Source organism: Ictidomys tridecemlineatus, chromosome 4, assembly GCF_052094955.1.
Source record: "Ictidomys tridecemlineatus isolate mIctTri1 chromosome 4, mIctTri1.hap1, whole genome shotgun sequence".
NCBI lineage: Eukaryota > Metazoa > Chordata > Mammalia > Rodentia > Sciuridae > Ictidomys > Ictidomys tridecemlineatus.
The window spans coordinates 58,728,058-58,740,333 of NC_135480.1; the positions used below are offsets into that span (position 1 = coordinate 58,728,058).

At 37.0% G+C, this 12,276-nt stretch overlaps 2 protein-coding genes across 2 annotated transcripts; both read left to right on the forward strand.

Moving 5' to 3' along the window:
• Positions 1-443: 443 nt before the first annotated feature.
• Positions 444-3,611, forward strand: LOC101969569 (hemoglobin subunit beta). The gene is given in 5 exon segments (XM_021721495.2): positions 444-482; positions 2,501-2,565; positions 2,698-2,920; positions 3,484-3,523; positions 3,526-3,611. Coding segments are annotated over 5 exon segments (453 nt in total).
• Positions 3,612-5,675: 2,064 nt separating this feature from the next.
• Positions 5,676-7,004, forward strand: LOC101967841 (hemoglobin subunit beta-S/F). The gene is made up of 3 exons (XM_078046593.1): positions 5,676-5,832; positions 5,955-6,177; positions 6,747-7,004. Exons 1-3 carry the CDS (start codon positions 5,741-5,743, stop codon positions 6,873-6,875), a joined length of 444 nt encoding a protein of 147 aa, XP_077902719.1. The 5' UTR covers positions 5,676-5,740; the 3' UTR covers positions 6,876-7,004.
• Positions 7,005-12,276: the final 5,272 nt, after the last annotated feature.

Below are 12,276 nucleotides of genomic sequence, written 5' to 3' on the forward strand. Positions count from 1 at the left end.
TGTGCATGTGGGAGAGAAGACTGTAGCAAGTAGATAGACTGTGCTTGAATTAGAAATTGAGTTCCAGAGCATATCCAAAAAGTATTCTAGTTTGAGTGTTATTTTTGAAACAAACAGCAATACCATGTTCCAATGGATGAATGCCCTGACCTTTTTTTTTAAAAAAGTTAATATTTATCTGCTTGATAAACTCAGATGATGCCCATCCTTATCTAGAATATTAGGAATTAGTAAAGCTTGAATAATTGGAGTAAAGCAAATACACTTTAAGACATATATGTCTTAAAGTATACATACATACACACACACAGACACACACACAGACACACACACACACACACACACACACACACACACATATATATATATATATATATATATATATTAGGGCTTGTAGTATTTGCCTGTGCCTCTGTGTGAGTTGGGTGGTTAGGGGTGCAGACATGCTGCAGAACTTTCACAGGATGGGAGTGAGATCACAGGTATGAAGGGGTAAGTGAGCTCAAGGCACTGAATTCTGGAATGATCCAGATTTGATGAGATATGAGGACAAGTTATATATAGCATAGAAACACATTTATTGATACTCATCCTTTTTCATAACTTAATTTGGCTTTGTGTACCTGAGCTGTTTGTTGATAGTCTTATGATAACTCAGTCTTATCCCTAGAGAACTGAGACAACTGAAGAAAATTTCTGATCCCACATGAGTCACAGTGAGCAGCCTTATCAAGAGAGCTACCCTGCCCTGAGGCCTGGATGATAGAATCTACAGCAGTTGAAAGTAGAAGAGAGTTGCCACAGGACAGTCATTGAAGTAGAAAGCAACACAGGAGAAAGATTATAGAGCACAGAAAAGAACGGGATCTTAAAAAGTGCTAAATTCTGCCAAACAAGATTTCAAAACTGTAGCTTTGACAATTGGCTCTTTGCAGAAAAATATAAAAATTTTATATATTATTTTTAGTAAGATCTGTGGGTTTTAGGGACAGGATGCCTGCAAAGGATGCATCAGAATTTCTCTAGAACATCTTTTTATCCCATCTACATGACTGTTCTCTGGCAGGAGAGGTGTGAAAAAGAATATTGAAAACAACTTGAATATAAAACAGTTATAAGACTAATTCAGATTTTAATATAATAAAACCCAAGAATCTAAAGGTAAAGCTAAATCCTCTTTTATTATTATTATTAATATTAAAAATATTTGAAAGACCTCTTATCCAAGAAAAAAGAAAATGAAAATTTTACTAATTTCCTTGGAATAACAACCAATACAGAATCCCCTTTTTATCAGGGTAACCTAAAATATTAGCATAATTGGGTTTCAAAGTGGTAGAGCTGAAAGGATGAGCTATCTCTGTGAACCATGCATTGCCAGGGAAAAATAAGGAAATTTCTAGACTTTGGGTTCTCAGAATCAGGAGAAGACTATAAAGTAGAAATATGATAACAGAAATCAAAAAGCATTCCTCCTTTTTAAAATGAAATGGAAATGTAAGCAAGGGACAAATTCCAGGAGGTAGAGATGATAGAAAGTGGAAAGATGAGTAAACAAAACAAAAAAGTATAGAATTCAATAATACAATCAATGACTTGGACTTAACTGACACATATAGAATATTTCATCCTTCAACAAGTGAAAATACACTTTCTTCTCAGCAGTACATGGACCCTTCTCTAAAATAGACCATATATTATGCCACAAAGCAACTCTTAGAAAATACAAAAAAGTAGAGATACTACCTTGCATTCTATCACACCACAATAGAATGAAATTAGAAGTCAATGATAAAATAAAAAATAAAAGTGACTCCAACACCTGGAGACTAAACTATATGCTACTGATTGAACAATGAGTTGCAAAGGCTTCAAGGAGGAGATTTAAGAATTCTTAGAGATAAATAAGAACACTGATGAAACATATTGAAATCTCTGGGATGCTATGACAGCAGTACTAAGATGAAAGTTTATTGCATGGAGTTTATTCTTTAAAATAATAAAAAGTCAACAAATAAATTATCTAACATGACATCTTATAGCCCTAGAAAAAGAAGAACAAACCAACACCCAAAGCAGTAGAAGACAGGTCATAATTAAAATCAGAGCTTAAATCAATGAAATTGAAAAAAAAATTTGATTCTCAAATCAGGCAAAGACACATGAAAGAAAGAAAACTTCAGAACAATATCTCTAATGAACATAGATGCAAAAATTCTCAGTAAAATTCTGGCAGATTGAATACAAAAACATATCAAAAAGGACAGTGTATCACAATCAAGTGGGGTTAACCCAGGGATGCAATTCAACATATGGAAATCAATAAATGTAATTCATCACATCAGTAGACTTAAAATAAGAATCACATGATCATCACAATAGATTTAGAAAAAGCATTCAACCAACTACAGCACCCATTATGTTCAAACCACTAGAAAAACTAGCGATAACAGGAACGTATCTCAACATCATTATAGTACATCTGACTTAAAATGGGAAGCCTGCCATTGATGTCCTGTGGGGCAAGATGAATGTAGATGAAGTTGGTGGTGAGGCCCTGGGCAGGTAGGTATCCATGTCATAAGGCAGCTTATTAGTAGGGGTGGTGGGGTGGGGGATGGAAGCTGAGCCTATGGAGACAGACATCTCTGACAGGCACTGACTTTCTCCATGACCTGGTTCTTTTCACCCCTTCAGGCTACTGGTGGTCTACCCATGGACCCAGAGGTTCTTTGATGCCTTTGGGGACCTGTCCTCTGCATCTGCTGTTATGGGCAATGTTAAAGTGAAGGCGCATGGCAAGAAGGTGATTGATTCCTTTAGTAATGGCCTGAAACACCTCGACAACCTCAAGGGCACCTTTGCAAGTCTCAGTGAGCTGCACTGTGACAAGCTGCATGTGGATCCTGAGAACTTCAAGGTGAGTCTAGGACATCCCCTCAATGTGATCCTTTCTTTTCCTCCCTAAGGATAAGTTCATAGCAGGAGGCAAAGGCATAGGTGTTAGAGACAGTTGATCTTTCATTCTCTACTGACAACAATTGTTTCCTCTCATTTCATTTTCATTTTCCAGTTTTCTTTTCTACAATTTCTGTGCTGTCTTCTTTCATTAAATTTTTGTATTATATTTGTAAATTTAAAATCATTCATCTTTTAACTTACATTTAAGATTTTGTCTTCTTTAAAATTGTCTCTGATCTCTCTTTCAAGGCAAGGAAGATAAAATTGTCATGCTTCTTTGTACAGTGTTAAAAAATAACAGTGAAAATTTATTTCCTGGATTAAGGAGATAGAAAAGAAAACTTATGCATATAAATTCTGACAGACACAGAAGAATTCTTATTAGCAGCAGCTAAATTCATCCATCATTCTGCTTTTAGTTTGCTATTACAACAATAAGCACAGCTGGAGATGAGATGGGAATATTCTCTGTCCCAGCTCAGACTCTCTGTTAACCATATTCACACCTCTTTTTTCCCACAGCTCCTAGGCAATGTGATTGTGGTTGTGATGGCCCATCACTGGGCAAGGAATTCACCCCGCAGGTTCAGGCTGCTTTTCAGAAAGTAGTGACTGGTGTGGCCAATGTCATGACTCACAAATACCACTAAGCTACCTTTCCTGCTGTCCATCTCATAAAAAAGGCCTTTTGCCCCAGAGAACAACTACTAAATATTGGGGAACTTATGAAGGCCTTTGAGCATCTGCCTTCTGCCTAATAAAATCACTTTTTGTTGCAATGGTATATGATATGTTTATGTCTTTCATTCATGAGGGATAGTGGAAAGACAAGGCATTTAAGACATAAAGGGCTTAGTTCAGAGCTTGTTCTAATACACCTGTATCTTGGACTCTATGAAAGAAGGAAGACTGTTAAGAATGAATGTATGTGGGAAGCTTTCTGCTTTCTATTCCTTACAACTCATAAAAGGATTTAAGTGAAACTTTGGTTCAGGGGTTAGGTTTTTGCTACTTTTTTTTAAATTAACTATTGTCTTCAGCCTTCCTCATAAGTGTCTCTTCTTTCTTCAGTTCCTTCCCCAGAACCTCACAGCCTTAGTCCACCAAGTTCTCTTGCTTATAGATTCCACTACTCCCCAAGGTTTTCCTTCCATGTTGTACTGGAAACATTGCTCCTTTCCCCTGATCTGGTTAATCCTTAGTTGCCTCTATTGTCTCAAAGAGATCTGTCTGGGGAAGGGTAAAGAGAAGGAGGTGGTTTGGCCACTGTGTATTTGTGAACTTGTTCCCTTCCTCTACCATTAACAGTGACCAAAAATCTGCAATGCTGGTCTCCCTGGTGCCTTTGCTCTTCCACAGTCTGCATTGGAAGGACTAGGCTGTCAATAGTTGTGATGACTGCTGGGCTCAGGGGGCTTTTTATGACTTGATATTTATTGTTATCTTACAATCTTTATTTGAGCCCATGCCAAATAGAATTCCTGTTTTTCCTCAAGTTGTTTATCTTTGACATATGAGAAGTTATTAGAGATCTGATTTCTCCCTTAACCTTCCTGTAATGCTTTTTCTGCCTCTGTATTTATCAGTGTTGCCATGAGCAACACATTCTAGCTTCATTTCCTTATTTAGTATGCACTTCAAAGTGGTCCTTGTCCTCTTCTCCACCTCAATTCTGAATCTAGCTGCCAAGCAGAAAGTAATGCATATAATAAGTGATAACTAATTGTGGAAGAATTTGTATCAGGTTATACATATTACAGTATGAAACCATCCAAATGAACTTAAATTATCTTTTATGTGTGCAAAAATCAACTTAAAGGGGCTCCACCTTTTTGAAACTGTCTTTCTGACTGTCTTTTGTTCTTCACTAATTATTCGTGACTTTAATTTCTTAGGTAGCTTACACTCTCATTGGTAGGATGAATTTCTTAATGAGGTGCTGACTATGTCCCCTATAGCTTCTGCTAATTCAACACATAAAACTTTGTGTTGTAAATGGCTTTAAGCTAATTTTAACTTTTACTGTATTAAAGGGTCTCAATGTTTCTATGTCTTGGTCAACAAAACATAATAAAGTAAGTATTGCACAAACATAATTGGACTCAGATTTATTCTGATTTTCAAATATTATTTGATTAGATGAACAAACTAAACAAACACACACAAAAACATCAAAAATTGAATGACTGAAAGAATTAATGAATATTTATTTTCTTAGGAGGAGGATGAAATCCAAATCAGGAGAAAGAAGACATACTTAGAATCATGAGAGAGCCTTTATCCATTCTGTCTGTGGATTATTTTATATATTCTGGAGAAACAGGAGGAGATCACTCCATACACTCTTGCTAAAACACAACAGGCACATTTCTTCTATAATTTGTGCCTCCTTTCCAAATTTACATAATAAGATAATTAGGGAAATAATTTCCAATAGACCTACCAGATAGTTATTCCAAAATTCATAGAAGTAAAGTTGCCCAGGAGGCTGATTTTAGGGCCAACTTGAACTGCTGGCATGGGACCAGTAGATATGAAGAAGGAGGACTGAGAGCCTGAAGTTAGACTCCAAGGCAGTGCCAGAGCTGCCAAGGACTGTTATGGCTGTCATCATGCAAATCTCACCCTGTAGGGCCACACCCTAGTCTTGGCCAATGAGCTCATTAGGGCAGGGAATGCAGGAGTCAAGGCTGGGCATAAAGGACAGAGCAGGGCCAGCTGCTGCTTATACTTGCTTCTGACACACTTGTGTTTGCTAGCAAACCTCCAAAAAGACACAATGGTGCATCTGAGTGATGGGGAGAAGAATGCCATTAGCACTGCCTGGGGCAAGGTGAATGCAGCAGAAGTTGGTGCTGAGTCTCTGGGCAGGTGAGTATCCATGTCATGAGGCAGCTTGGGGTGAGAAGGGGGATGGAAGCTGAGCATGTGGAGACAGACATCTCTGACAGGCACTGACTTTCTCCATGACCTTGCTCTTTTCACCCCCTCAGGCTGCTGGTTGTCTACCCATGGACCCAGAGGTTCTTTGATGCCTTTGGGGACCTGTCCTCTGCATCTGCTGTTATGGGCAATGCTAAAGTGAAGGCTCATGGCAAGAAGGTGATTGATTCCTTTAGTAATGGCCTGAAACACCTCGACAACCTCAAGGGCACCTTTGCAAGTCTCAGTGAGCTGCACTGTGACAAGCTGCATGTGGATCCTGAGAACTTCAAGGTGAGTCTAGGACATCCCCTCAATGTGATCCTTTCTTTTCCTCCCTAAGGATAAGTTCATAGCAGAAGGCAAAGATATCAGTGTTTGGGACAGTTGATCTTTTATTCTCCATTGACAACAATTGTTTCCTCTCATTTCATTTTCATTTTCTAGTTTTTGTTTTCTTTAATATCTGCTCTGTCTTCTTCCATTTAACTTTTTAGATTGCATTTGTAAATTAAAAATCTTTCATCTAATTTACATTTTAAAAACTGTCTATTTTAAAATGCAATTCTAATTTCTCTTTCAAGCAAGGAAAATAAAATTTGTCGTGTTCCTTTGCACAGTCTTTAAGTTTTCATATAACAGTGAAAAATTTATCTTCTGGGTTAGGGAGATAGGGAAGAAAACTTATGCTTATAAATTCTGACAGATACATGAGAATTCATATCTGTAGCAGAAGCTAAGTCCAGCTATCATTTTGCTTTTATTTTATAATTACAACGACAAACACAGCTGGAGATGAGGTTGAAATATTCTCTGTTCATGCTCAGACTCTTCATATTCACACCTCTTCTTTCTTCCCACAGCTCCTGGGCAATATGATTGTGATTGTGATGGCCCATCACCTGGGCAAGGATTTCACTCCAGAGGCACAGGCTGCTTTTCAGAAGGTGGTGGCTGGTGTGGCCAATGCCCTGTCTCACAAATACCACTAAGCTACCTTTCCTGCTACCTATCTCATACAAAAGGCCTTTTTCCCCAGAGAACAACTACTAAATATTGGGGAACTTATGAAAGCCTTTGAGCATCTGGTTTCTGCCTAATAAAATCATTTTTCATTGCAATGGTGTACATTATTTTTGTGTCTTTTATTCATGAGGGAATGTGGGAAGACAAGGCATTTAAGACAAAAAGAAATGAGAGCTAATTCAGACCTTGTGCTAATACACCTCTCTCTTGTACTTCATGAAAGAAGGGAGACTGTTAATAATTAATGTGGGGACTGGGGATGTGGCTCAAGCGGTAGTGCGCTCGCCTGGCATGCGTACGGCCCGGTTCAATTCGCAGCACCACATACAAACAAAGATGTTGTGTCCGCGGATAACTAAAAAATAAATATTAAAAAATTCTCTCTCTCTTTCTCTCTCTCCCTCTCTCACTCTCTTTAAAAAAAAATAATTAATGTGGGAAATTTTTTGCTTTCTATTCCTTAGTCACCACTCATAAAATGATTTCAGTGATTTTTTTTTTTTTTGGTTTAAGGGTTAGGTTTTATTTATTTTTTATTGCTTATTTTCCCCAGCCTTCCTCATGAGTTTCTCTTCTTTCTCCAGTTTCTTCCCCAGAACTTCACAGCCTTAGTCCACCGAGTTCTCCTGCTTATAGATTCCACTCCTCCCCAAGAGTTCTGCCTAATAAAATCATTTTTTGTTGTTGCAATGGTGTATGATATGTTTGTGTCTTTCTTTCATGAGAGAAAGAGGAAAGACAAGGCATTTAAGACATAAAGGGCTTAGTTCAGACCTTGTTCTAATACACCTGTATCTTGGACTCTATGAAAGAAGGGAGACTATTAAGAATGAATGTATGTGGGAAGCTTTCTGGTTTGTATTCCTTACTCACCACTCATAAAAGGATTTAAGTGAAACTTTGGTTCAGGGGTTAGGTTTTTGTTGTTGTTGTTTTTTTAATTACCTATTTTCTTTAGCCTTCCTCATTAGTTTCTCTTTTTTTTTTTAGAGTGTTTTTTAATATCTTCACTTTTATTTATTTATTTATTTTTATGTGCTGCTGAGGATTGAACCTAGGGCCTCACACAAGTGAGGCAAGTGCTCTTCTGCTGAGCCACAACCCCAGCCCCAGTTTCTCTTCTTTATCTAGTTTCTTCCCCAGACCTCATAGCCTTAGTCCACCTAGTTCTCCTGCTTATAGATTTTACTACTCCTTAAGGGTTTCTTTCATGCTATACTGGACCCATTGCTCTTTTTCTCCTATTGGCTCTATTTGCCTATATTGTCTCAAAAAAGATCTGTCTGGGGAAGGGTAAATAGAAGGAGGTGGTTTGGCCGCTGTATCTTTGTGAAATTGTTCCCTACCTCTATCATTAGTGGTGACCAAAAATCTGCAATGCTGGTCTCCCTGAAGCCTTCACTGTTCCAGAGCCTGCATTGGAAGGACTAGGCTGTCAATGTGCAATGACTGTTGGGCTCAGGGGGCTTTTTATGGCTTGATATTTATTGTTACCTTACAACCTTTAGGTGAGCCCATGCCAAATACAATTCCTGTTTTTCCTCAAGTTGTTTATCTTTGATATATGAGAAGTTATTAGAGATCTGATTTCTCCCTTAGCATTCCTATAATGGCTTTTCTGCCTCTGTATTTATCAGTGTTGCTACGAGCAACACATTCTACCTTCATTTCCTTATTTAGTATCCACTTCAGTATATAGTACATTCTAGAAGGATGAGTTTTAAGTGGTCCTTATCCTCTTCTCCACCTCAATTCTGAATCTAGCTGGCAAGCAGAAAGTAATCCATATAAAAAGTGATAACTAATTATAGAAGAATTTGTATCAGGTTATACAGATTACAGTATGAATTAAGTTAAAGTATCTTACAAAAATCAACTTAAAATGGATTAAATACTTAAAATTCGACCCCAAAGAGTAAAAGTTCAGAAGAAAACACAGGGTCCTGACAACAAGCTTTTGGATTTGACACCAAAAACATAGGGAACAAAAGCAAAAATACACACGTGAACTGTATGTAACTAAAAAGCTGATGCCCAACATAGAAAATAACAAAATGACAGGCAATCTCTGATATAGAATAAAATATTTGCAAAATGTATATCTGATAAAAAGGTAATATTTATGAAACTCATATTACTCTTTACAAAAAAATACAAAATGGACAGAGGAACCACAGATATTTTTCAAAAGAAGAAAACAAATGGCCAACAGGTACATGAAAACAAGTTCATTATCACTAATCTGAAGGGAAATGCAAATTAAAACCACAAAGAAATACCATCTCTCTTTTATCAAAATGACTACTATCAAAAATACAGAAATAAATGTTGCTGAGTATGTAGATGTATATATAAATTATACACACATGTACACATGTATACATACATATGCTATATATATATGCATGTATATCAGAATTTATGAAAGAATCTGAAATTGACACCCTTGATATGGTTGTTTTGTGGATGATAGATTCCTTAGTTGATGCTCATGGCACATGCAGTGACTCTTCCCAGGAATGGCTCACCAATTGAGTTTTTCTATCAGTTCTGCTAGAGGAAAGATGGTCTGCACAAAACCCAGCTCAGTCTAATCAGTTGCACAAAAAATGACCTGGAAAATTCCCTTGGCTCACATCTAAGTGCCTGTAAAGGCAAACCCGAGAGAAGGAATAGTGTTTCTTATATAAGAAACTAATAACAAAATCTTAATTCATGAAAAAGTGATAAAAAATAATCATCAATTGTTGTCACATATTTAAGTGTTTCATATTATTGCAAAAGTATTCCTTCCATTTTACATGTAAATTACTTCTTCTTGATATTTGGGTTGATTTAGTTGAAAACATATATCCTTCCTAGATGAAAATACTGACTTTTAATTTAGCATACTGAAATAAAAAGTGTCCACTTACCTTGGGGGTTGTTGGGAATAAAATAAGGTAAATATATTTTCTCAAGAAAAAGAGACAGGAACATTCTGGTGAGTGTTACTGAGTCACAGACAGTAATTCTGGGAGAAAATTTCAGCAAAAATATATAATACCTCAGGAACCAGGAAAGTAGATCCTTTTCAACATTATATACTTTTTAAAAAGTATGTAGTAACTTCACACCAAATAGCTAAGCTTTCCTATCAATAATGCCAGACCTCAATATGGTGATGTGATGATATGAAAATAAAATTCACTACTACTCTATAGTGACAGAAAGTAAGAAGAATTTGTTGAAATACAAAGCTAGAGTTCCATACCAAAAATAAGAAAAAAATAGTATACAAACAATTTTTATGTGTGTACAGGGCAGAGGAATCCAAGTTGTCCTGACAAATGCTTCAGTGGGAATCTTTCAAATTTTAGGAGCAGAAGGGAGTTAAAAGTGTAGGTTGGTTTGTACTTGGTTTATTCTCTGGATAAATCCTTGTGTCTGACATTCATTCGAACATTAATGGGATTGTATGTAGCAAAAGCATAAAAGTAGACAGTCTAATAAGTCCAAATGTAATGAGGATTGGTATTAACTGATAAGTAGATACCACAAGTAGATTTGAAAGTAGAATTGTATGAGTGCTAAGAGAAAGCACTATGCAACAGCCTATATAGACACTAGAACAGAATGGGGGGGCACAGAAATGTGCATAGTCCCAGGGGTCACAATAAGGGGGTAAGAATGTAAGCAAAAGACTAATAACTTCACGATAGTTGTATTTTTAACATCATGATTCTTCTCTTAGTAGAGTTTTTCTTTTCTTTTCTTTTTTTTTTTTTGACAAAACTGTGCAAAAAAAATTAAGCTAAGGATGTTGATTATGGGAACAAAACCTATCAGTTACTTAACTCCAGTTTTCTCTTTTATCACCAAATTTTCAAATGCTCCCTTTAAGTCTTATGTCTTGTAATAATAGGCAATGTGTTTAATAATACATCATCATATGATCACATTATATAATATTATAAAATAATTGCATCACATGTCATATAATAGGATAATTAATTTAGCTAAGGGAGAATTAACTAGAAAATTATATTTCTATTTCAAAGAGAACACCTTTCTTATGGGTCTTATGCTGGATTTATCAGTAATGCTAAAAGTATGCACATTGCTCATAATAATCAAAATGAAGAGGGAGGAATGCCTTGTAAACGTTAAATGATAAAAAGCCCTCTCTCAGGGACACAACACACTAGGACAGCCATGATGTGAGATACATATTCAGTAGGAAAAAACCTGGGAGTGGGGGGAGCAATGACCTTTATAGACTTGAGCATCTTATGTTAAGAAAGCAATGTGAAAAGCAAGTCTGAACCCATCAACAAAGCTGAGAGCTGCTTGAGTGTGATCAGGAGAGGTGCAGACAGTAGGAATGAGAAAATTTTCATGACATTAGGTAAAACCTGGGAAGACACAGACCAAAAGGAATAGTGAGCGACACTCTCTGAATTCTCAACAACTCCAATTCTTGCTACCCAGGAGCTGGTGAACAGTGAGAGATATCTCAGAGGGGTAGTGTTGCTACAAAGTGATTATATGGCAAGGTCAAAGCCTAGCTGACTCCAGGAAAGAAAAAGTATGGAGTAAATAGAGCTGGGATGCAAATAGAGTTCAGAGACACACAAATGGGTGATTGTGGAGTAGTCTTAATAGTCCCAGTACTGTGAGTGTGAGTGTGGTTGTCACACAGAGTTGACAATCAGTCTCTGCTAGCATGGACAGAAAGAAGTACATGAGTCAGTGAAGACATTGTACATGATAGGGAATTGCTCTGAACCACTGCAAGGTACACCAAGAAAATGGTGATGGGAATCCAGCATTGTAGACAGGAACTTGGAAGAGCAAACACTGAAATATGAAAGACCAGATATGATGACAAAGGTCAACAGACATGGCAGATTTGTAAAAAGTTCTTTCTTCCTTCTTTTCTTCCTTCCTTCCTTCTCTTACTTCATCTCTGTCCATACCTCCCTCCAACCCTCTTTTCTTCCCTCCATTCCCTTTTCTTTTCTTCCTTCTTCCTCTCTGTCCTTCTTTAGGCAGTTCTGGAGATCATGCTCATGCTTGCTTGATAAGTGCACTACTACTGAGCCCAACACTTCTATTTTGATTGGCAACAAAACCCTATGCCAGATAATAATTCATATGTGTGAGCTAATTCATTTAACAGCTATTCCCAAATCCCAGAGATTTCAGAATGGATGACAGTACTAAACCTGAGCAGGAAACTTTGCAGGCTTATTGTTAATGGATCTGGACAACATCAATGGAGGCAATATTAGTAGTAACCAAGACTAGAAGAAATGTGAAATGCCATATGAATCTGGAATCAGTGAGCTAGGTGAAAGCCCCCCCCCCCTTTAAGTCAAATATTTG

Bases quoted from the DNA above. Each gene is read 5' to 3' on its own strand.
- LOC101967841 (XM_078046593.1), top strand. From the start codon at position 5,741: ATGGTGCATCTGAGTGATGGGGAGAAGAATGCCATTAGCACTGCCTGG. The intron at 5,833-5,954 runs GTGAGTATCCAT...TCACCCCCTCAG, and splicing joins GGTGCTGAGTCTCTGGGCAG to GCTGCTGGTTGTCTACCCAT. The intron at 6,178-6,746 runs GTGAGTCTAGGA...TTCTTCCCACAG, and splicing joins TGGATCCTGAGAACTTCAAG to CTCCTGGGCAATATGATTGT.